General features: G+C 42.8%; 1 protein-coding gene across 1 annotated transcript in view; it reads right to left on the bottom strand.

Annotated features, from left to right (window-relative positions):
- LOC139406385 (SH3 and multiple ankyrin repeat domains protein 3-like) overlaps positions 1 to 26,583 on the bottom strand; it is a 254,120-nt gene that overhangs the window by 90,359 nt on the left and 137,178 nt on the right. Inside the window, 6 exon segments of the mRNA XM_071148926.1 lie at positions 213 to 279; positions 1,473 to 1,550; positions 7,446 to 7,562; positions 8,666 to 8,833; positions 9,182 to 9,333; positions 24,002 to 24,110. Coding sequence (XP_071005027.1) covers positions 213 to 279; positions 1,473 to 1,550; positions 7,446 to 7,562; positions 8,666 to 8,833; positions 9,182 to 9,333; positions 24,002 to 24,110 — 691 coding nt within the window.

The following is a 26,583-nucleotide window of genomic DNA, read 5'->3' as shown; positions in this document are numbered from 1 at the left end:
TGACTCCCAGTACACTGAATCACACAACGAAGTGCACATGATCAGGGATAATTACAGAGTGGGTGATTACAGTGGCTATAGTACGAGTGCTTCAGTCACTTGGCTGAGGACTCTCTTACCCTCTCACACCACTATGGAGGTGTGATTTACTCAATTAAAGTCCAATGACCACATGTTGTTAGCCACGTACCCATGGCATGTCGCCTACTCACCAACGTCTGACACTTTGTGGATCTTAATGATTTCGGCCAGGTCAAAGTTTCCTGCTATAATGGCAACCTGGAGGAGGAAAGAGGGAGGAGAGAGGAGGGAAGGGGAAGAGAGAGAAGGAGAAGAGAGCAGAGGGAGGGAAGGAAGGAGAGGAGTAAGTCACATATGTTGTGTGTTTGTTCCCTTCCCAAAAACAGGTTAGTATTCTGCTTCTCAACACAAGTGTTCCGTAAAACAAGGCTCCCATAGGAAACTGCCATTCTCATGGGGGAGAACAGAACCCTGCTGAAACCTGCTGTCTCAGTCTCTGCGTCTGTCTGGAATAAACCTTAGCCTCTGTTGTTTCAAGAAAATAGATGTTGGGAACCAATTATCAGATGTATGCTACATCTACTCTAACAGCTAACAGGCAACAGGGGAACACATTCCATCCAAACCCTACTTTCTCCCTCCCTCCCTCCCTCCCTCCCTCCCTCCCTCCCTCCCTCCCTCCCTCCCTCCCTCCCTCCCTCCCTCCCTCCCTACTGTGCTCTCTCTCCCCCTACTGCGCTCTCTCTCTCGCTCTCTCTCTCGCTCTCGCTCTCTCTCTCTTATTGGCAACTACTGCGCTCTCTCTCTCGCTCTCTCTCATTGGCCACTACTACTCTCTCTCACTCTCTCACAGACACAACAAAACTAGCATTTCAAACAAAATTAACAAAATTATATTGTAATTTGTTATCCTTTTGTTTGCTTTCTCTCTCTCTCTCTCTCTCTCTCTCTCTCTCTTTCTCTCTCTCTGATTCATATTTCACACATTAGTAATCCTTCATTAAAAGGCTGCTTGTAACAGATGTCTGATAGCAGTGTGTGTTTCTGATTTCTGGCACTGTGTGAGCGTGTGCACGTGTATGTGGGCAAATGTGTGTGCATGCGCTGGCGCTGTGTGGAGCCAGCTATCCCTCTGTACAAACAAATTAACTTTGATGTGTTGAGGAAATCTGTGTCAATGTCAATTTGACACAGGCTTAATCACACATCTTGCCACAGAGGCAGGCCAGAGTACAGAAACAGTGTTTCAAGTGGAGTTGCCTTCAAGCCATGTAGTTATGGCAGAACAATTATTAATACATTATCTTTGACGTCCACCTCTCTTGACCTCCAAGAGTTTCTGAAACCTTCTCCCATATTAAGTCATATAAAGTTTTCCTTATGGCATGTGGTTATTGTATAGCTAGAACGTAATGTCTGATAGAGGCCAGCAGAAGGAAGGAGAGTTTCACCTGAAAGGCCGTCTGGCTGTTGTAGTTCTTGATCTCTTTATTCACTCCCCGAAACAGTAGAACTCTGGTACAGCTATCCTGAAAGAGGAAGAGAAAGAGAGCATTTTCTTTTTTCTTTTTTTTTTACGATCAGTTGTAAAATGTTGGGATTTTGGTTGCATATAGCTGGGCAATTCATCAGCACACACACGAACAAGCACTCACGCACACACACACACACACACACACACACACACACACACACACACACACACACACACACACACACACACACACACACACACACACACACACACACACACACACACACACACACACACACACACACACACATACACACACACACAAAAGATATATGAGGCTCCATTGAGTGCCAGCTCTATTCTCTAATTGGTCCCAACAGAGCTAAGTCTGCTAATTACACTGACCAGAGTTAGAGAGAGAGAGAAAGAGCCTTCCACTCCCCTTCCCTTCCTCTGCATTCTCATCACCCTCCTGTTCCCCAATCTCTCCCTCCATTCATAGCCTAACATAGCGTGTCTGTTGCTGTGGATGTGTGTGTCATTAGCCTATGCCATTGGTGCTGTGTGTAAATGTATAGTCCTCTCCCTCTCTCAGGAGGGATCCATGCGTTAACGGGAGGGTTATGTGTTTACAGGGTATAGATCGATATTTAATTTAAAAACACAGAGTAGAATTAACAGCTCTATGATTGATCTTCTTGACCAAACATGCTCTCTCCCTGGACCCTATTGAGTCATTATCACGCATGCACACACGCACACACACGCACGCGCACACACACACACAGGAACGCACATCTCTGTTCAAATTACATTGATCTCACAGGAACCTATAGTAAGAGTGCTGTAGAGCCTTCTTTTGGTGACAAACTACATGAAAGCAGTGTGACCCTGCATTGAGTTGTGCATGTGCCTGTCTCCGTGTGTGTGTCTGCCTCTGTGTCTGTGTCTCTGCCTCTGTGTGTGTGTGTGTGTGTGTGTCTGCCTCCATGTGTGTGTGTCTGCCTCCGTGTGTGTGTGTCTGCCTCCGTGTGTGTGTGTGTGTCTGCCGCCGTGTGTGTGTCTGCCTCCGTGTGTGTGTGTGTGTCTGCCGCCGTGTGTGTGTCTGCCTCCATGTGTGTGTGTGTCTGCCGCCGTGTGTGTGTCTGCCTCCGTGTGTGTGTGTGTCTGCCTCCGTGTGTGTGTCTGCCTCCGCGTGTGTGTGTGTCTGCCTCCGTGTGTGTGTGTCTGCCTCCGTGTGTGTGTGTCTGCCTCCATGTGTGTGTGTCTGCCTCCGTGTGTGTGTGTCTGCATCTGTGTCTGTGTCTCTGCTTCTGTGTGTGTGTGTCTGCCTCCGTGTGTGTGTGTGTGTCTGCCGCCGTGTGTGTGTCTGCCTCTGTGTGTGTGTGTGTCTGCCGCCGTGTGTGTGTCTGCCTCCATGTGTGTGTGTCTGCCTCCGTGTGTGTGTGTGTCTGCCGCCGTGTGTGTGTCTGCCTCCATGTGTGTGTGTGTCTGCCGCCGTGTGTGTGTCTGCCTCCGCGTGTGTGTGTGTCTGCCTCCGTGTGTGTGTGTCTGCCTCCGTGTGTGTGTGTGTCTGCCTCCGGTGTGTGTGTGCATTTTTAAGGTAAGCAGAGGTAGACATAAGCAGTCAGCAGAACATCCTCTACCTAACAAGGCTGTTCAATAATGCATTGCCTCTCCTGTAATAGCCCCGTAATCACATCATGTTAATGCTAGTACGCTAATATAGCTAAAACCCTATAGAGTTGAACCCCTGAGGATGTTAGCTAATCACTAGTTGCCTGTAAAATTTGCACACAAAAACACTAATTCTTTCTCTTGTTTAAACGTCTCTTCTGGTTTACACTTAAAGGTGAGAAGCATAATTGTAGCTGTACCAGATAAAGGCTCTGACGGTGAATTAGCTAGGGTGGTTAATACATATTGAGGAGGGCTGTGTCTGTTCTCCATTGGGCAGGAGACTCTAGCAGAATAATCTACAGAGAATGAGAAAATATCCATTAAGGAGGGTGACATGCATGAGACAGGAGAGACAGGGGTGAGAGAATAAGAGAAGGGAGAGAGGGACGAGTGTAAAAGCAGAGAGAACGTGATGGAGAGAAAGAAAGAGAGGTTGTTCAGTATCTCTCCCAAATCTTGACCCTTCGTGAGTGGGTCTTTCTGTGTGCATGCTCTTTTTAATTGGAATGGGGGATAACCTATGCATCAACTGCTTTCACAAACACAGACACACAGACACAGACACACACACAGACACACACACACACACACACACACACACACACAAATGCTCCAGGAGACCAATTATAGAGAGGGACATCCCTCTCCCTGCTCACAGCACTAGTCATATTATAGGAAACATTTAAGCATCCAGCAGACTTCATCACCACGTTTCTTTACCACAATATACTGCACCAGTCAAAAGTTTTAGAACACATACTCATTCAAGGGTTTTTCTTTTCTTTTTACTATTTTCTACATTGTAGAATAATAGTGAAGACGTCAAAACTATGAAATAATGTAGTAACCAAAAAAGGTGTTTAACAAATCGAAACATATTTCATATTTTAGATTCTTCAAAGTAGCCTCCCTTTGTCTTGATGACAGCTTTGCTCACGCTTGGCATTCTCTCAATCAGCTTCACTTGGAATGCTTTTCCAACTGTCTTGAAGGAGTTCCCACATATGCTTGTTGGCTGCTTTGTTGGCTGCTTTTCCTTCACTCTGTGGTCCAACTCATCCCAAACCATCTCAATTTGGTTGAGGTTGGGTGATTGTGGGGACCAGGTCATCTGATGCAGCACTCCATCACTCTCCTTCTTGGTCAAATAGCCCTTACACAGCCTGGAGGTGTGTTGGGTTCTTGTCCTGTTGAAAAGCAAATGGTAGTCGCACTAAGAGAAAACCATACGGGATGGTGTATCGCTGCAGAATGCGGCTGTAGCCATGCTTATTAAGTGTGCCTTAAATTCTAAATAAATCACTGACATTGTCACCAGTTGGTGGGAACCACACATGGGGAACCACACATGGGGAACCACACATGCAGAGACCATCTATTCACCTACTCGCCGTCTCACACAGACACAGAGGTTGGAACAAAAAAATATCCAATTTGGACTCATCAGACAAAAGGATATATTTCCACCTGTCTAATGTCCATTTCTCGTGTTTCTTGGCCCAAAGTCTCTTCTTCTCATCGGTGGCCTTTAGTAGTGGTTTCCTTGTAGAAATTCGACCACAAAGGCCTGATTCACGCAGTCTCCTCTGAACAGTTGATGTTGAGATGTGTCTGTTACTTGAACTCTGCAAAGAATTTATTTGGGCTGCAATTTCTGAGGCTGGTAACTCTAATGAACTTATCATCTGCAGCAGCGTTATCTCTGGGTCTTCCTTTCCTGTGGCGGTCCTCATGAGAGACAGTTAACTCTAATGAACTTATCGTCTGCAGCAGCGTTAACTCTGTGTCTTCCTTTCCTGTGGCGGTCCTCATGAGAGACAGTTTCATCATAGCTCTTGATGGTTTTTGCGACTGCACTTGAAGAAACTTTTAAAGTTCTTGAAATTTTCCAGATTGACTGATCATATCTTAAAGGTAATGATGGACTGTTGTTTCTCTTTGCTTATTTGAGCTGTTCTTGCCATAGTATGGACTTGGTCTTTTACCAAACAGGGCTATCTTCTGTATACCCCACTACCCTGTCACAACACAACTGATTGGCTCAAATGCATTAAGAAGGAAATAAATTCCCCAAATTAACTTTTAACAAGGCACACTAGCTAAAAAATTGAAATGCATTCCAGGTGACTACCTCATGAAACTGTTTGAGAGAATGCCAAGCGTGTGCAAAGCTGTCGTCAAGGCAAAGGGTGGTTATTTGGAAGAATCTCAAAGATAAAATATATTTTAATTTGTTTAAAATGTTTTGGGTTACTACATGATTCCATATGTGTTATTTCATAGTTTTGATGTCCACTATTATTCTACAATGTAGAAAATAGTAAAAATAAAGAAAAACCTTGGATGAGTAGGTGTGCCTTTTCACATTTAGAATCTTCCTGATGCCATTCTGTTCCTTCTCCATGTCTTGTCTGACAGGTGTGTGATTCCACCTGGGTTCCACTCATTCCCTCAGATTCCTGTTATCCCATTCTCAGCTGGTGTTGTGTCTGCTCAATCACTCCCCTCTAGTAGTGGCATTAACCAGTCTACTCTGTTCATTAACCAGTCTACTTCTGACTGACTGATTGACTGACTGGGACTGTCTCTTTATTGACTCATCAATCTGGAGGCTGCCTGCCTGTCATGTCCTTCTCTTTCATCCTCCTTTTTTCTTCCCTGTCTCCTTTGTATGGCTCTCTACTTTTCTCTTTCCCTCTCTCTCTCTCTGTCTCTCTCCGCTCTCCATATCCCTTCCCTCTGCATCTCTCTCATATGAATCTATGTCACTGAGCTAGTGTCTCTGTGTTGATTCCTCGATAATCATCCAGACCACCTGTCCCCCCGCAGTCCCCGTCCCTGCATTTATTCCTTTAAGCCCCACAGTTCTGTCCATGGGATCGATCTGCTCAGCGGTGTTCTCCTGCATCTCTAAACACTGGAGGGATGAAACATGTCTGTGACGATAGGACCCTGCAGAGACAGGATCTATGAAAGGGAGGAGTAACACCTTTTCCCCTAACTTTCCCATTTGTCCACGAATATTCATTAGCATAACTCAGAGAATTAAATCGGTGTTGTTTAAGGTAACATGGTAGGCTACCAATTTTAAGTGACCTTTGGATCACCTAAAATATGCCACTTAATGCCATTTTATTCATGATTGTATGAGCCCTAATTTCCTATTAAGTTTTAAATGCACATGTCAACAGTTTCCTTCTTTCTCCTCCTCTCTCCTCCTCCTCTCACTCTCTCTCCAGCCGTGCATGTGTAACAAACAGCCTTGATGAAGTATTGATGTTCTTCTCCTCGACTCTCTCAGACACACTTGTGTGTGCATGTACACACTCTCTAGAGACTGTAGTGTTCTAGAGCCTTGGAAACAGGTCATTGCACATGAGTATGGTCATCGGAGAAGGTTTCACTCTAACACACACACACACCCGCCCCATGCTGTTCACTTAGTGGTTAAAAGTACAGCAGGATTCTGGCACAGAATCTACACACTGTCACACAGTGTTACATCACAGTGTGTGTGTACATTTCACAGACAGAAATCTTTACAAAAACACTTTTATACAAAGCCATATTCAGTCGACATGGCCCGTACAGGAAACAACCCCACAACCCTAGTGCTCTGCTCTCAATACCTGAGCCATCGCTTTTCAATTAATGCGTTAACACTTATTAACACAATTAACACTTAAGGCTCAGTCCCCAAACTCAGAAATCAATGTTTCATTGGAGCCTATCAATCTCATCTCTAAATCACTTGCTACTATCAATATGACTCTTACATTGTCTCCATACAATCTGCACCCTCCTAGCATCAGTACACTGCCTGAATTGACCAGGTAACTTGTAACCTTCATTTAACTAGGGAAGTCAATTAAGAATGTTTATTTACAACAATGTCCTACCAGGGAACAGTGGGTTAACTGCCTTGTTCAGGGGCAGAACAACAGATGTTTACCTTGTCAGCTCAGGGATTTGATTCAACAACCTTTCGGTTATTGGCCCAAAGCTCTAACCGCTAGGCTACCTGCCACCCCAAAATGCAAGCAACATTAGAAAAGTGAAAGCAACATTAGAAAAGTGAAAGCAACATTAGAAAAGTGAAAGCAACATTAGAAAAGTGAAAGCAACATTAGAAAAGTGAAAGCAACATTAGAAAAGTGAAAGCAACATTAGAAAAGACAGCTTTAACACACACAGACATTTGTCAAACCCCTCTAAACCACTTCTTACTCACCACTACTTATCTGACAACACACACCATACAGTGTCTTACCTGGTTGTAGAGGGCACAGACGTGCAGGGCGGTGTTTCCAGAGGCGTTCTGGGCGGCCATGTCAGCTCCGTAAAACAGCAGGTGCTCCAAGTGCTGAACGTGACCATGACGACACGCCTTTATGGGGAGACAAACCAGAAGGCCGCCTTAGAGCCACACGGATGCCAGTTTGGGTTATTAAGATATTTTGGGTGATTGTGGTATCATAAATTGTGTGATATTGGAGACAACCCATTTCTCTTCTCTATTATCTTCTCTATTTCTCTATCCCACACAGGCACTATATGAATTGTTCCCTCTCTCTTTTGTTTTGTCTTATCTGTGTGTTCCAGCAGCACACATTGTAATTTTTAATAGCACTCTTCATTTGTGTTTCCTATTATTCATACACAGACAGACAGACAGACAGACAGACAGACAGACAGACAGACTGACACACAGACACACACACACACACACACACACACACACACACACACACACAATGCATTCTAATGCCATGGAGGACAGAGGGAAGGTAACATATAGAGTATATAGTCGTATAGTAATGGAGAGCTCTGAAAGCTGGCCTGTAGGCCCAGATTTAGTGTCAGCTTCATCTCCCCCCAATTCAAAATGGGTAAGAGTTCCTTTCTCAAACACATACTCTTTCTCTCATACTCCATTGTCATCTCTCTCTTTCATTCTCTTACCAACAGCCTGTCAGTTTAGCCTGATTATACTGTAGGTCTCCAAGCCTCCAGACTAACCCTTCATTGAATTGTGTGGTGACGGCACCATGCTACCCCAGAAACAGAGGCTGTTGGTGGGGGAGAACAAGGCAGGAGTGTGGGGTAACCATGGAGGTCCCCAGACATGCTGGTGTGAAGAGGAGAGGAGAAGAGAGAGCAGTGGGAACAATGGAACACTGTGGACACAGTACTGTTAACAGTTCTTGTGTTCCAGTCCTTTAAGGTTTCTATAATGACAGGGTCTGCATAGTTTTATCCAGCCTTGTAGTGCTACTCCCGTTCCCTCCATATAAAACCTTATTAAGTCTGCAGTGCTTTTGTGCCCCATCAAATTAGGAAATTAATATTGTACGTCTCCCTCGTTGCTCGTCCCCTACATTTTCTTCCTCATAAAACCATCGGAAAGGTTTCCTCACAATTACACAGTCTCAGTCTACAGTAGTGTCCATGTCTGGGAAGAGCAGTCGCGCTCTGTATGTGTGTGTTTACCTGGTGTATCTCCTGCCATCCGTTCTCGTCCACACAGCCCACCTGAGCGTGGTCGTGGAGCAGAAGTTCACAGCAGTAGGGGTCTCCTCCTACCATAGAGCTGTGATAGAGCGGACTTAACCCTCGACTGTCCTTATAGTCAGGAGACGCACCCAGGTCCAGCAACGTCTGGCAGAGAGTGAGAGAGAGAAAAGTGGAGAGAGAGAAAGTGAGAGAAAGAGCTAGAGAACTCACACACATCCAATGCACACACTCACAGAAACAAGCCCAACAGGACCTATTAAAACCCATGTATGAAAACACTATGTTTCCTTTGTGCCATCTACATTTCCTATCATCGGCTGCCGCACTCATGTAGATCAAGAAGAGGGTCATGGTCCATCAAGATGACGGGCTTCCCTCCGCTACAGCTATAGCTCTCAAGATGAGAACAATTATATGAGTCATATCAGAGCCATTCAGTGATGACACATCCATTCACTGAGTACATGCCCATGCGCGTCTGTGTGTACTCACTATGAGCGCTGTATGGTTCTTGGTGCGGACAGCCTTGTGCAGGGCAGTGATGCCGTCTTGGGTCCTGAAGTCCAGGTGAGCTCCTCCACTCTTCAGCACCTTGATGAGGTCTGCACAGCCCTCCAGCTGAGATGCCATGGTCAGAGGACATTCTACAGCACACAGGGGGAGAGAGGAACCCTGTTTAATATGCAACAGGGAAGCTTTCCAGTGTACATTGTGGACGGTACTGAGACAGAAGCAGGTGTTCTGCATTAGGGTTGACTTTCAAATGTAGTATGGTAGAGGAATGCAGTGGAGTGTAAATGTCCATACATTGACCCTCCCACCCTATGGATGACCTCAGATGAGATTCGATTAGATTGGAATCTTGTTTTTAATCTCATCATATCCCATTAATCTCATCATATCTCATTCTCATTAGTAAATGCTGTCCTTCTCATACCAGTTGATGAATAAATGTCTATTTGGTGCTTTCCTCCATCCTTCAAATGAAGTCCCTGTAGATCCCATATCACATGAAACTATCAGACTATCACTGGAGTAAAGGTGTTAATCCCAGTATTCAACCTGGCAATCATTATATTATAGCCACCTAATCATCCCTAGCTTTCAAATGATTTCTACAAAGTTATATATACAGAAATATGTGGACACCCCTTCAAATTAGTGGATTTGGCTTTTTCAGCCATACTTGTTGCTGACAGGTATATAGAACCCGAGCACACAGCCACACAATCTCCATAGTCAAACGTTGGCATTAGAAGGACCTTACTGAAGTGTAAGTGCTTTTATCGTGAAGTAGAAACGTCTAGGAGCGAGAGCGGCTCAGCAGTGAAGTGGTAGGCCACTCTGGAGCAGTGGAAATGCGTTCTCTGGAGTGATGAATCACGTTTCACCATCTGATGGACAGGAGAATGCTACCTGCCCGAATGCACAGTACCAACTGTAAAGTTTGGTGAAGGAGGAATAATGGTCTGGGGCTGTTTTTCATGGTTTGGGATAGGCCTCTTATTAGTTTGAGTGAAGAACAATCTTAACGCTACAGCATACAATGACTTTCTAGACGATTCTGTACTTCCAACTTTGTGGCAACTGTTTGGGGAAGGCCCTTTCCTGTTTCATCATGAGAATTCCCCCGTGCACAAAGCGAGATCAATACAGAAATGCTTTGTCAAGATTGTTGTGGAAGAACTTGACTGGCCTGCACAGAGTCCTGACTTCAACCCCAGTGAACACCTTTGGGATGAATTGGAACACCAACTGCGAGCCAGGCCTAATCACCAAACATCAGTGCTCGACCATTCTGGCTGAATCGAAGCAGGTCCTCACAGCAATGTTCCAACATATAGTGGAAAGCCTTCCCAGAAGAGTGGAGGCTGTTATAGCAGCAAAAGGTGGACAAACTCCACATTAATGCCCATGAATTTGAAATAAATGTTCGACGAGCTGGTGTCCACATACTTTTGGTCATGTGGTGTATATGGAATTGTTTTAAGAAGGACATACAAAAGATCATTTTGCTATTTGATTTTGAATTTTAAGAACCCCTGAAAGTATAAAAAAAAATAGAAAAAAGCTATTTGATCAAAACATATTTTTGGCCTTATTGCTACAGTATTAGCCCATGTAAACACATTGATATTTTTATTGTTATATTGTTATTATTTTATTTATTTGAAAAAATGGTATACATGTATTTAAACCCTTATTTTTGGTACTGAACAGTCTCCATATATACTTCCATCCATTTTTTCAACTGGTCCCGGGGGACCTTCAGACGAGTCTTGTGTCAAGAGTCTCATCTTTCCGTAGAGGGGTCATAATAGTTGGTAGACCAAACCGTTCTGACGCTACAGACAATTTTAGATGCGGAAGTGCAACATAGATGGAAGTGGTGGATTTTTATGGGGATAAAAAAAAGTTTAATAGATTTTGCGGGGGTGCGGACATCGACCGTATGGGGTTAACTTGTAATATAGCAAAAAAAAGAATAACAATGACTACAGAATCCCTATTCTGTGCTTGAGAAATCAATTAGTTGTATACAAATAAATCAAAACATTTGATTAAGAAGGCCTTCCCCTTTTAAATGACTGATTAGAGTGATAAAGGAAGAGGGAAAAACTATTTCCTTTTCCAGAGGAATCCACTCTCATGCCTTTCAAGTGATTCATTTAAGAAGACAAATATCGTGCCTTTGATTGCCTCGTCAGTGAAATTACTTTGTGTGAAAAACATGATGGAGTTGGTATTTATAAAAACCAGACAGAGACAGATAAGAGTGTCCGAGTTAGCAAACAGTCTGTGTGTGTGTGTGTGTGTGTGTGTGTGTGTGTGTGTGTGTGTGTGTGTGTGTGTGTGTGTGTGTGTGTGTTTTTGTTTGATTTGATGAAGATGCAACAAAACACTAAGAAGCAATTAATGTCATATATTTTTTACATTTCTTCGTCAAATACACCTACCTCTTCATCAAAGAAAGTGCATTGGATGAACTGTGGGTTTAGTACAGGGTTTCCCAAACTTGGTCCTCAGGCCCCAAGGGGTGCACGCTTTGATTTTTGCCCTAACACTACACAGCTGAATCAAATAATCAGCTAATCATCTGGCTTTGATCATTTGAATAAGATGTGTAGTGTTAGGGCAAAAACCAAAACGCGCACACCTTGGGGCCTGAGGACCGATTTTGGGAAACTCTGGTTTAGTATATTCAAAAACAAGTGCACACATAGACAATGAAACTAGCATTTCAAACTAAATTAACAAAATTATATTATAATTTATTTTCAGTTTGTTTTCTCTCTCTCTCTCTCTCTCTCTCTCTCTCTCTCTCTCTCCAATTCAAGGGGCTTTACTGGCATGGGAAACATATGTTAACATTGCCAAAGCAATACAAAAGTGAAATAAATAATAAAAATGAACAGTAAACATTACAGTCACAGAAGTTCCAAAAGAATAAAGACATTACAAATGTTAATTACAGTGTTGTAATGACGTGCAAATGGTTAAAGTATAAAAGGGAAAATAAACATAAACATGGATTGTATTTACAATTGTGTTTGTTCTTCACTGGTTGCCCTTTTCTTCTGGCAACAGGTCACAGATCTTGCTGCTGTGATGGCACCCAGTAGATATGGGAGTTTATCAAAATCTGGTTTGTTTTCGAATTCTTTGTGGATCTGTGTAATCCGAGGGAAATATATGTCTCTAATATGGTCAGAACATTTGGCAGGAGGTTAGGATGTGCAGCTTAGTTTCCACCTCATTTTGTGGGTAGTGTGCCTGCCTGTCTTCTCTTGAGAGCCAGGTCTGCCTACGGCGGTCTTTCTCAATAGCAAGGCTATGCTTTTAATTGTTTTTATTTATTTCACCTTTATTTAACCAGGTAGGCTAGTTGAGAACAAGTTCTCATTTGCAACTGCGACCTGGCCAAGATAAAGCGTAGCAATTCGACACATACAACAACACAGAGTTACACATGGAATAAACAAAACATACAGTAAATAATACAGTAGAACAAAAGAAAACAACAAGTCTATATACAGTGAGTGCAAATGAGGTAAGTTAAGGCCATGGTGGCGAAGTAATTACAATATAGCAATTAAACACTGGAATGGTAGATCGGCAGAAGATGAATGTGCAGGTAGAGATACTGGGGGGCAAAGGAGCAAAATAAATAAATAAATACCAGTATGGTGATGAGGTAGGTAGATAGAGGGGCTGTTTACAGTACAGGTGCAGTACAGGTGCAGTGATCTGTAAAATGCGCTGACAGCTGGTGCTTAAAGCTAGTGCGGGAGATGTGAGTCTCCAGCTTCAGAGATTTGTGCAATTCGTTCCAGTCATGGGCAGCAGAGAACTGGAAGGAAAGACGACCAAAGGTGGAATTGGCTTTGGGGGTGACCAGTGAGATATACCTGCTGGAGAACGTGCTACGAGTGGGTGCTGCTATGGTGACCAGTGAGCTGAGATAAGTTGGGGCTTTACTTAGCAGAGACTTGTAGATAACCTGTAGCCAGTGGGTTTGGCGACGAGTATGAAGCGAGGGCCAACCAACGAGAGCGTACAGGTCGCAATGGTGGGTAGTGTATGGGGCTTTGGTGACAAAACGGATGGCACTGTGAGAGACTGCATCCAGTTTGTTGAGTAGAGTGTTGGAGGCTATTTTATAGATGACATCACCGAAGTCGAGTATCGATAGGATGGTCAGTTTTACGAGGGTATGTTTGACAGCATGAGTGAAGGATGCTTTGTTGCGATATAGGAAGCTAATTCTAGATTTATTTTTGTATTGGAGACGCTTAATGTGAGTCTGGAAGGAGAGTTTACAGTCTAACCAGACACCCAGGTATTTGTAGTTGTCCACGTATTCTAAGTCAGAGCCATCCAGAGTAGTGATGCAGGACGGGCGAGCAGGTGCGGGCAGCGATCGATTGAAAAGCATGCATTTAGTTTTACTTGCGTTTAAGAGCAGCTGGAGGCCACGGAAAGGGAGTTGTATGTCATTGAAGCTCGTCTGGAGGTTAGTTAACACAGTGTCCAAGGAGGGGCCAGAAGTATACAGCATGGTGTCATCTGCGTAGAGGTGGATTAGAGAATCACCAGCAGCAAGAGCAACATCATTGATGTATACAGAAAAGAGAGTCGGCCCGAGAATTGAACCCTGTGGCACACCCATAGAGACTGTCAGAGGTCCACATGCTCACTGATTCTGGACAAAGTCAAAGCTTTCCTTAAGTTTTGGGTCAGTCACGGTGGTCAGGTATTCTGCCACTGTATATTCTTTGTTTAGGATCAAATAGCATTCTAGTTTGCTCAGTTTTTCTGTTAATTCTTTCCAATGTAATTATCTGTTTGTTTTCTAATGATTTGGTTGGGTCTAATTGTGTTGCTGTCCTGGGGCTCTGTGGGGTCTGTTTGTGTTTGTCAATAGTGCCCCAGGACCAGCTTGCTTAGGGGACTCTTCTCCAGGTTCATCTCGCTGTATGTGATGGCTTTGTTATAGAAGGTTTGGGAATCGCTTCCTTTTAGGTGGTTGTAGAATATAATGGCTCTTTTCTGGATTTTGGGGCTCTATTAGCCGGTATCAGCCTAATTCTGCTCTGCATGCATTTTTTGGTGTTTTACGTTGTACACAGAGGATATTTTTTGCATTTCTCCACGAGGTGAGATCTTGCATGGAGCCCCAGGCCGAGGGAGATTGACAGTTCTTTTGTGTTTCTTCCATTTTCAAGTAATCGCACCAACTGCTGTCACCTTCTCACCAAGCTGCTTGGCGATGGTCTTGTAGCCCATTCCAGCCTTGTGTAGGTCTACAATCTTGTCCCTGACATCCTTGGAGAGCTCGTTGGTCTTGGCCATGGTGGAGAGTTTGGAATCTGATTGATAGATAGCTTCTGTGGACAGGTGTCTTTTATACAGGTAACAAACTGAGATTAGGAGCACTCCCTTTAAGAGTGTGGTCCTATTCTCAGCTTGTTACCTGTATAAAAGACACATTTTTGACATATGTTTATTTTATAGACGTTTATTTTTATATAAAATTATAGACTGATCATTTCTTTGTCAGTGGGCAAACGTACAAAATCAGCAGGGGATCAAATACTTTTTTCCCTCACTGTATATGTTGAAAAGGGTGGGACTTAAGCTGCATCCCTGTCTCACCCCACAGCCCTGTGGGAAGCAATGTGTGTGTTTTTTGCCTATTTTAACCACACACTTGTTGTTTGTGGACATGGATTTTATAATGTTGTATGTTTTTCCCCCAACACCACTTTCCATCAATTTGTATAACAGACGCTCATGCCAAATTGAGTCAAAGGCTTTTTTGAAATCAACAAAGCATGAGAAGACTTTGCCTTTGTTTTGGTTTGTTTATTTATCAATTATGGTGTGCAGGGTGAATACGTGGTCTGTCGTACAGTAATTTGGTAAAAAAAAACAATTTGACATTTGCTCAGTACATTGTTTTCACTGAGGAAATGTACGAGTCTACTGTTAATGATAAAGAAGAGGATTTTCCCAAGGTTGCTGTTGACGCATTTCCCACCGTAGTTATTGGGGTCAAATTTGTCTTCACTTTTATGGATTGCGGTGATCAGTCCTTGGTTCCAAATATTGGGGAAGATGCCAGAGCTAAGGATGATGTTAAAGAGTTTTAGTATAGCCAATTGGAATTTGTTGTCTGTATACTTCATCATTACATTGAGAATACCATCAACACCACAGGCCTTTTTGGGTTGGAGGGTTTTTATTTTGTCCTATAGTTCATTCAAGGTAATATCTCTCTCTCTCTCTCTCTCTCTCTCTCTCTCTCTCTCTTGCTCTCTCTCTCTCGTTCTAAGGTCACCTCACTGGAGGCTCTCAACAAATGGCTGCATAAACATTTGCATAAACATGAGGAGATTAGCATGAAATAATCCAGCTTTACCCAGCATGCATTGGTATGGAGCAGAAAGGGTTAGACGGAAATCGCTCAGCAGGCAGCCAACCAGAATAATCACAGCCGAGCTTGTTATCTACCTCTATCTGTCCGTCTAAGTGTTTACTTCCGTCTAAGTGTTTACTTCTATCTGTGTATCTGTTTGTCTGTTTCTGTGTCAGTCTGTCTGTTTCTGTGTCAGTCTGTTCCTGTGTCAGTTTGTCCGTCCGTCCGTCTGTCTGTAGTAGTCTGTCTGTTTAATATCTCTGTATCTGTCTGTATGTCTCTGTATCTATCTCTTCCTCTCTTTAACACTAGCAGAGGCAAATTAGTTATCACTGGCATTTTTTAAGTCATGCCCCCTTCCATCCTTAACATTTGCAGGGACGTTTTTTTTTTTTAACACTGTTTTGTTTGATCTAAATTAACTCTGCAGGTGTCTTTGATTCCATAATTCCATAAGGCCTCATTTTTAAATGTTGCGTACTTACAAAATATACCCCAATTGCCATGAGAATTTCCTTTCCTCCACCCAAACTTTAGAACGTGCGTAGGCACATGTTCTATTGAGTGTTGTATTACAAACGGGCAAGTTTGTATGTTTTGGTGCAAAAGGTGGATATGATGAAAAGCTTATTCATAAAAACATAATAACAAGATGCAGAGAAGAGCGTAAATCGGCTATAATAATTACACATAGTATGTTATTTCCAATTTATTTTCATAACATTTGCAGAATAAATTCCTCATCTTTTCTCATCTTTTGCGGCTTTATTTGACTCAACACGGGAAACCTCACCCGGCCCGGACACGGATTGAAGGGTTGAGGAAAAGGTTTGAGGAAAAAGCCATACAACAAATTATCATGTGCATCTCTCATTTAATTGAAACTAGGAGCGCAACATCAAAGCATATTTAAAACTTAATCTAGGAGCCTATACCAACAGCACATAAAAACACAAAAATATACTACCATTCAAAGTTTGGGGCCACTTAGAAATGTCCTTGTTTTCCATGAAAACATACAGGAAATGAGTTTCAAAATTAATAGGCAATATAGTCAAGATGTTGAAAAGGTTATAAATAATGATTTTTAATTGAAATAATTATTGTGTCCTTCAAACTTTGCTTTTGTCAAAGATTCCTCAATTTGCAGCAATTACAGCCTTGCAGACCTTTGGCATTCTAGTTGTCACATTGTTGAGGTAATCTGAAGAGATTTCAGCCCTTGCTTCCTGAAGCACCTCCCACAAGTTGGAATGGCTTGACGGGCTCTTCTCACTTACCATACGATCAAGCTGCTCACACAAAAGCTCAATAGGTTTGAGATCCGGTGACTGTACTGGCCACTCCATTATAGACAGAATACCAGCTGCCTGCTCCAATTAAGCACCATCCACAGGACATGGCATGGTGTTGCAAAATGGAATGATAGCCTTCCTTCTTCAAGATCCCTTGTACCCTGATCAATCTTCCACTTTACCACCACCAGACTATCACATTGCCTCCACCATGCTTGACAGATGGCGTGAAGCACTCCTCCAGCATCTTTTCATTTTTCTGTGTCTCATTTTTCTGCGTCTCACGAATGTTCTTTCACTGTCCAGTGTCTGTGTTCTTTCGCTCATCTTAATCTTTTCTTTTTATTGGCCAGTCTGAGATATGTAATTTCCTTTGCAACCCTGCCTTAACAACTTTTGCTCACTTTGAGGACAATACAGTGCCACCGACATGGTCCGCTACCAAAACCTGCGGACTCTCTTTCATCACAGCCAATGTGAGTAAAACATTTAAACGTTTTAACCCTCGCAAGGCTGCCGGCCCAGACGGCATCCCTAGCCGCGTCCTCAGAGCATGCGCAGACCAGCTGACTGGTGTGTTAACAGACATATTCAATCAATCCCTATCCCAGTCTGCTGTTCCCACATGCTTCAACAGGGCCACCATTGTTCCTGTTCCCAAGAAAGCTAAGGTAGCTGAGCTAAACGACTATCACCTCGTAGCACTCACTTCCGTCCTTATGAAGTGCTTTGAGAGACTAGTCAAGGATCATATCACCTCCTATCAGGTTCGTCGTAAAGAGGAGACCAAAGCGCAGTGTGATTAGAATACATTATACTTTTAATAAAGATAGACACTACACAAACTATACAAAATGACAAAACGAACGTGAAGCTATCATACAAAAGTGCAGACACAGGCAACTAGACATAGACATAGACAATAACCCAAAGAAGATGGCTGCCTAAATATGGTTCCCAAACAGAGACAACGATAAACACCTGCCTCTAATTAAGAACCAATCTAGGCAACCATAGACATATATAAACACCTAGATGATAAACAACCCCATAAACCTACAAAATCCCTAGACAGTACAAAAACACATACATCACCCATGTCACACCCTGACCAAACCAAACCAATAAAGAAAACAAAGAATATTCAGGTCAGGGCGTGACACCTCCACCCTACCTGACACCCTAGACCCACTCCAATTTGCTAGCCGTCCCAATGGTTCCACAGATGACGCAATCACACTGCACACTGCCCTAACCCATCTGGACAAGAGGAATACCTATGTAAGAATGCTGTTCATCAACTACAGCTCACCATTTAAGACCATAGTGCCCTCCAAACTCATCAATAAGCTCGAGACACTAGGTCTCGACCCCGCCCTGTGCAACTGGGTCCTGGACTTTCTGACTGACCGCCCCCAGGTGGTGAGAATAGGAAACAACATCTCCACCCCGCTGATCCGCAACACTGGGGCTCCACAAGGATGGGTTCTCAGCCCTCTCCTGTACTACCTGTTCACCCATGACTGGGTGGCCATGCACGCCTCCAACTCAATCATCAAGTCTGCAGATTACACTACGGAGGTAGGCTTGATTACCAACAATGACAAAACGGCCTACAGGGAGGAGGTGAAGGCCCTCGGAGTGTGGTGTCAGGAAAACAACTTCACACTCAACGTCAACAAAACAAAGGAGATGATCGTGGATTTCAGGAAACAGAGGGAGCACCCCCCTATCCACATCAACGGGACAGTAGTGGAGAAGGTGGAAAGTTTTAAGTTCCTCGGTATACACATCACGGACAAACTGAAATGGTCCACCCACACAGACAGCGTGGTGAAGAAGGCGCAACAGTGCCTCTTCAACCTCAGGAGGCTGAAGAAATTTGGCTTGTCACCAAAAACACACACAAATATTTACAGATGCACAATCGAGAGCATCCTGTCGGGCTGTATCACCGCCTGGTATGACAACTGCTCCGCCCACAACCGCAAGGCTCTCCAGAGGGTAGTGAGCTCTGCACAGCGCATCACCAGGGGCAAACTACCTGCCCTCCAAGACACCTACACTACCGGATGTCACAGGAAGGCCAAAAAGATCATCAAGAACAACAACCACCCGAGCCACTGCCTGTTCACCCTGCTATCATCCAGAAGGCGAGGTCAGTTCAGGTACATCAAAGCTGGGACCGAGAGACTGAAAAACAGCTTATATCTCAAGGCCATCAGACTGGTAAACAGCCATCACTAACATTGAGTGGCTGCTGCCAACATACTGACTCAAATCTCTAGCCACTTTAATAATAAAAAATTGGATTTTATTAATGTATCACTAGTCACTTTAAACAATGCCACTGTATATAATGTTTACATACCCTACATTACTCATCTCATATGTATATACTGTACTCTATACCATCTATTGCATTCTGCCTATGCCGTTCGGCCATCGCTCATCCATATATTTATGTGTACATATTCTTATTCAGTCCTTTACACTTGTGTGTATAAGGTAGTTGTTGTGCAATTGTTAATTGTTAGATATTACTGCATGGTCGGAACTAGAAGCACAAGCATTTCGCTACACTCGCATTGACATCTGCTAACCATGTGTATGTGACCAATACAATTTAATTTGATTTGATTTGGAAGGCCAGCATACCGGAGTCGCCTTTTCACTGTTGACGTTGAGACTGGTGTTTTGGGGGTACTATTTAATGAAGCTGCCAGTTGATGACTTGTGAGGCGTCTGTTTCTCAAACTAGACACTCTAATGTACTTGTGCTCTTGCTCAGATGTGCACCGGGGCCTCCCACTCTTCTTTCTATTCTGGTTAGAGCCAGTTTGCGCTGTTCTGTGAAGGGAGTAGTACACAGCGCTGTACAATATCTTCAGTTTAGCCTTCATTTCTCAGAACAAGAATAGACTGATGAGTTTCAGAAGAAAGTTATTTGTTTCTGGCAATTATGAGCCTGTAATCGATTAGCTAACATAACGTGCCATTGGAACACAGGAGTGATGGTTGCTGATAATGGGCCTCTGTACACCTATGTAGATATTCCATAAATAATCAGTCGTTTCCAGCTACAATAGTCATTTACAACATTAACAATGCCTACACTGTATTTCTGATCAATTTGATGTAATTTTAATGGACAAAAATGTTGCTTTCTGTCAAAAACAAGGAGATTTCTAAGTGACCCCAAACTTCTGAATGGTAGTGTATTTTGATAAACAACATTTTGAACAACAATTTGCCTTTTGCGTGTGGGCTGTAGCATTTAGCCTACTTTTAAATTGTTTTGAATATAGGCTACAATAAATCTTGCAGAACTGCTATAGGCAACAAGCATGTTTAGTTTGAAAAAGTCACTGCAAAATATAAAAAAATATATGTTTTTTTTTATTTTTGATTTTATTTCACCTTTATTTAACCAGGTAGGCTAGATGAGAGCAAGTTCTCATTTACAACTGCGACCTGGCCAAGATAAAGCAAAGCAGTTCAACACATACAACAATACAGAGTTACACATTAAATAAACAAACATACAATCAATAATACAGTAGAAAAGTCTATATACAGCATGTGCAAATGAATTAAGAGGTAAGGTAATACATAGGCCATGGTGGCAAAGTAATTACAATATAGGAATTAAACACTGGAATGGTAGGATGTGCAGAAGATGAATGTGCAAGTTGAGTTACTGGGGTGCAATGAGCAAGATAAATACATAAATGAATACAGTATGGGGATGAGGTAGATTGGAAGGCTATTTACAGATGAGCTATGTACAGGTGCAGTGATCTGTGAGCTGCTCTGACAGCTGGTGCTTAATTAATGCTAGTGAGGGAGGTAAGAGTCTCCAGCTTCCGAGATTTTTGCAGTTCGTTCCAGTCATTGGCAGCAGAGAACTGGAAGGAGAGGTGGCCAAAGGAAGAATTGGCTACGGGTGGGCGCGCGTGCTACGGGTGCTACGGGTGGGTGCTGCTATGGTGATCAGTGAGCTGAGATAAGGCGGGGATTTACTTAGCAGAGACTTGTAGATGACCTGGAGCCAGTGGGTTTGGCGACGAGTATGAAGCGAGGGCCAACCAACGAGAGCATACAGGTCGCAGTGATGGGTAGTATATGGGGCTTTGGTGACAAAACGGATGGCACTGTGATAGACTGCATCCAATTTGTTGAGTAGAGTGTTGGAGGCTATTTTGTAAATGATGTCGCTGAAGTCGAGGATCGGTAGGATGGTCAGTTTTACGAGGGTATGTTTGGCAGCATGAGCGGAGGATGCTTTGTTGCGAAATCGGAAGCCGATTCTAGATTTAATTTTGGATTGGAGATGTTTACAGTTTTTTTCGATTGCTAAACGACAGTGGACACAACTGGAGTCACATGTGCAAAACTCTAACTACAGTCTGCACAGCAGCAGTTCATGTGGACCAAACTCTAGTTCGTTTTTCATTGCTTGAACACAGTTTTCAAAACTCTACACACTTATCCCATGACTTTAACCACAACCTGCACAACACTGTGGATTTACAGCACTTTGTTCAAATGCTAACACACTGCTGTCAAAACTGTGAACCACACATTCAAAACGGAATAGATTTCAGCCTTGTGCCTTTCAAACACTGCTGATTGCAATTTCAGCTGAAAGGCTAAGCAGGTGTCTTGTTTTAGACTTGTTAGTGAACACACACACATATTACAGTATATTTAGGTAGAGCTCAGAAAGACTCATTTTGGAAATGGAACAAGGAAGATGGGTTCGTGGAGGGAGAAGGGTGGCAGGGAGAGGGCGGATGCGTGGAGGAAGACAAAGAAGACAAAGAGCTGTTATTTCAGATGAAATAAGGGCTACACTTATAGACCATGTCGTGAACCATGGTCTCTCATTGAGAGAGGCAGGGTTGAGGGTGCAACCCAATCTGCAAAGATCCACAGTGGCATCTGTAATGCGAATTTTCCATCATGAAAACAGGTGAGAGTTACATCCTTACAGTAAATGAAAACATTACAGGAATCTATTTTGTATTGCAATTATAGAATATTTACACAGATATATATTACAGTAAGTTTGACTGTAAAATATATTTTTACAACAAGACCCAAAGGCTGCCCCCAACAGGGGGAAGAGGAAAAATATTTTCAGATGCGCAGGAAAATGCTATTGTTGACATGGTTGTTGTCAACAATGCAATAAAACTGCGGGAGATTCAAGATAGAGTGCTGGCTGATAATGATATATTTGAAAATGTTAATTCTGTCAGCACAACAACTATTGCTCGAGTCCTAAAGAAACACCAAGTTACAATGAAACAGTTATACACTGTACCGTTCGAGAGAAACAGTGAACGGGTAAAAGAGCAAAGATACCAATATGTCCAGGTAAGACGTCTGAGGTTACGTACACAGCTATACAAAATATTTACAGTAAAAAAAAACACTAGCATTTCTACAGTAAAACTGTGCACTTACTGTTTTTCAGAGAGTAATGGAGGTGGAAGCACTGGAAAGACCACATTCATTTGTATTTATCGATGAAGCTGGATTTAACCTTGCCAAAACACGGCGCAGAGGAAGGAATGTTGTAGGTCAAAGGGCCACTGTGGAGGTTCCAGGCCAAAGGGGGGGAAATATCACCATGTGTGCTGCAATGGCCAATGATGGTTTGCTTCTCAACACACCACTCATTGGCCCATACAACACAGAAAGGCTTATAGCTTTCCTAGAACAGCTCTATGCTCAGCTAGTGCCAGCAGAACAGGGGGAGCCAGTAAGAAACCCCCAAGTTTTTGTCATAGTTTGCGATAACGTTGCTTTTCACCACTCTGCAGCTGTCACAGATTGGTTTGCAGCACATCACAGATTTATGGTTTTGTACCTGCCTGCATATTCACCCTTCCTCAACCTAATAGAGGAGTTTTTCTCTGCCTGGAGGTGGAAAGTGTTTGGTCACCACCCACATGATGGTGTGAGGCATGTGGATGTGAGGACACGAGTCCAGAGGACTGCCAGGGATGGATAAGGCACTCCAGAAGGTTCTTCCCCAGGTGCATGGCTAGAGAAAACATTAGATGTGATGTTGAAGAAAACCTGTGGCCTGATGCTAGAGAGAGGCAGGATTAGCCCCTCAATTATTTGTTCGAATTACAGTATGTACTTTTAGTTTCTACCTTTTTTTTCTCATTACTGTAATTCCGTAAATTACTACAGACTATTGAAGCAAACTGCTAATTTTCATTTACCTTAAAGAATTGTTATGTTCTAAAAATTTTAATAAATCATGTGAAAGAATGTCACTCTTTTCTTTGAAGAAAATATTACTTTGTATGAAGTCACTGAAATTGTTCAAACTGTAAAGATGAAAAGTTTGTATTTTCTGTATTGGTGTTTGATGCTAGTGTTTTTACTCTCAGTGTGTTCTGAGTGACAGTGTGTGTTATCTCAGTGAGGGTTGTGCATAGTGTTTGGCTTCAATGAGCGTGTTTTGAGCCATGTGTTAAGAGTTGTGTTGCTTGGAATGAGTTTTGCAGGTGATGTGAACTGTTTAGCTCAGGTAACTGTTGGTAGTGCAGACTGTAGTTAGAGTTTTGCACATGTGACTCCAGTTGTGCCCACTGTCGTTTAGCAATCGAAAAAAACTGTAATGTGAGTCTGGAAGGAGAGTTTACAGTCTAACCAGGCACCTAGGTATTTGTAGTTGTCCACATATTCTAAGTCAGAACCGTCCAGAGTAGAGATGCTGGACGGGCTGGCAGGTGCAGGCAGCGATTGGTTGAAGAGCACACCTTTACAAAAAATGTGATCAAATTTGCCATTGCTCTTTCTTTTAGAAACTGCCGTGATCTAATTCCAATAGTTCCAAATTATGAAGGGTGTTACAGTCAACATAAAAGGTTAATGGAGGGCGTTTTCCAGGCAGAGTTATAATGCTCGTTGACGTGTGCACAGGTTTATGACAGTTTTATAACGGGAAACCTGTGTATGTATGGCGTGCGCCAAATTCATAAGAAAAATGACGTGGGTATTATTTTCAGAAATGGCACATGGCAGATACAAATTTACGCAACGGTTATAAAGGAGATGCAACAGGCTCCTCACCTCCCGATTCAGGGTCGTGGAAGTTGGGGTCCAGACCTTTCTCCAGGAATTTGGACACCTTCTCAATGTTCCTCTGCTGAACATACTCCATAAACTTCTTCAGGTTCGCCTGGAGACAGACAGAGAGAGAGTCCATGTCATTCAACTAGTATCAAAAACACATTTAAATGTATTTCATGCAAATCAAATTCAATTAAATATTGAGGAAGGGGCAGAGGTGGAGAGTTTGAGAGAGAGAGTGATAGAGCGAGAGATAAAGAGAGAGAGGGGCCAGGAGGCAAGAGCGATAGTTCGAGAGGAAGAGAAATAGAGTGGAGAAGCCAGGATGCATCAGGGAAGGAGGGGAGAGAAAAAAGAGAGGCAGTGAGAGAGAGAGCACGCTAAAGACAGTCATGGAGATAAAGAGAAAAAATGTAGGGAGAGAGAACTCTGTGATTGGGTGATGTAACACTCATGTGGATAGAGATGTTTAATAATGGAGGTGAGAGATGAAAGCTGAAGCACACTGCCATGTGTGTGTGTGTGTGTGTGTGTGTGTGTGTGTGTGTGTGTGTGTGTGTGTCCAAGTGGAAGATTTAGGTGGATACAGTTGTGCATTAGGCACCTTTGGGTAGAAAGCACTATTCCATCTCTACTGTACTTCCAACACAGCAACAAAAAAAAACTCCTTTTATCCAAAACAGCATATCGTACAGAGCACTTCTCTTTACAGGATCAGACCATTTTCCCCAGGCCATTTCCTGTAACCAACTAGTTCCTATGTATACTGTGCATTGTTAGTTAAGAATTGTTTCTATCCAACAGTTTTCAACCACTAAGCAGCTGATTCTTACTGGTTTGTTTTGAGTAAAGAACACTATAAAGACAGTACTCAGGTTTGGGGTCCATTTCCATTTCAATTCAATACATTCAGTAGATTAACTGAAATGTAAATGTCCAATGTAGCTGTTTTATGGTAAAAAAAACTAAAACAATGATAGCTTCTTGGCAAAGAACAATTTCTCTAGCAATCATTTTACTAGTCCTGTCTGGGAGTGGTCTGAGTGGGGAACGGGAAAACAGAACGTTGGCTGTTATTTCCAGAGATGCCACCAGGTAGGCCAAAACTCGATTCCACCAAAACTGGCTGAAATTGCAGGTGGTGTTTTCAAACAGTTCTTGCACTAAAAGGCATTATCATAATTGTCCCAATTTCACAGTACTCATAGTGTGGAAATATAAAACACAGAAATATCACGTTTTTGGGCCTTTAACATACGGCACAAAATGGAAAACATCTGTAATTGGGTGTGTGTTTGGGTGTGTGTACAGTCATTGGTCATCGAAAGAAGAGGAGTTGAGGTCTTTCCTCTCAATATTCAGTTGTGCGCTACAATTCCACACCAAAGAGGGGATTTAGGATATCCTTATTTTTGTGTCCACGTTGCAGTGAAGCGTGTCATCCAATACACATGACTATCTCACTAAGCTGTTTGGAGTGAATAAGGACACATACACATCTGCATCTGCAGTACAAGGCTGGACAGCTCCTTCACAAAATAACACCATGCACACGCACGTACACTCATGTCTGTTATTGATTGATTTGGCCATGTCTTTTTTTCTTCGCTTTTAAAGGAAAGATTCACCCATTTTGAATGTTATGTCGTTTTTGTGCATCTCTGAGTGATGTTCTATCGATTCCTAGGGTCATTTCATGTTTTCATGTGTATCTGAGGTGTTCACCGTTTAAGCAGAAATACAGCTGGTATGACGAGTTTTGCATTGTATGACTTTCACACCAATTGCGAAATATCATCCTGCTGCAATCCGTCAAATATTTATTTGGAACAAGTTTGATATATGTGGGGGTTTTGCATGCCAAAATAGGCTGTTGACCAATAGAAAGTGTTCTCTGGGACACGTGTTCTGCCACTGACTGGCCGCGCACTGACACATGCGTTGCTAGAATGAATGAATCTGTTTCTCTCTGCCTGTTTTGTATGTTTGCAATGCCTCAGTGCAGTAATGTAGCCTATCAATTCATCACCACTTGCCAATGTGATCACACCATGCTCTTGCCATTCAAACTTCCCCACCAGCTCACTGCCAATGCTGTAGCCTAATTTATATTCAGCAAGCCAGAGCAAGGTCACCTACATCTCTCCTCAAACATGCCTATATTAGTTTAAAAAAAATGCTCGACATGTGACCAAACTATATTGTTATTCCTGAGACTCACATTGTTCTAGGTTACTCGTTCAAGAGCTGTAAAAAGAGGAACAGAGAGGGAAGAGAGAGTGCTCAGTGGAGATGCTGGCAAGTGGAGAACAACTGCAGGCACCCACCGAGGTACTGCAGGCATTGTTAGCAGAAAACAGAATCCCCCATCATCGTGGAATGGATAAATGGCAATCTTTTTAAAAACATGTTTTTATTTTTACCTTTATTTAACTAGGCAAGTAAGAACAAATTCTTATTTTCAATGACGGCCTAGGAACAGTAGGTTAACTGCCTTGATCTATGTTTTATGTATTATTTTGGTCAGGTCAGGGTGTGACGAGGGTGGGTATGTGTGTTTTTATCCTGTCTAGGGTTTTTGG

Source organism: Oncorhynchus clarkii, chromosome 1 (genome assembly GCF_045791955.1).
Source record: "Oncorhynchus clarkii lewisi isolate Uvic-CL-2024 chromosome 1, UVic_Ocla_1.0, whole genome shotgun sequence".
NCBI classification, from domain to species: Eukaryota; Metazoa; Chordata; class Actinopteri; order Salmoniformes; family Salmonidae; genus Oncorhynchus; species Oncorhynchus clarkii.
Note: the sequence above shows the minus strand (reverse complement) of the source record. Positions and strands in the feature narration are given on the sequence as shown.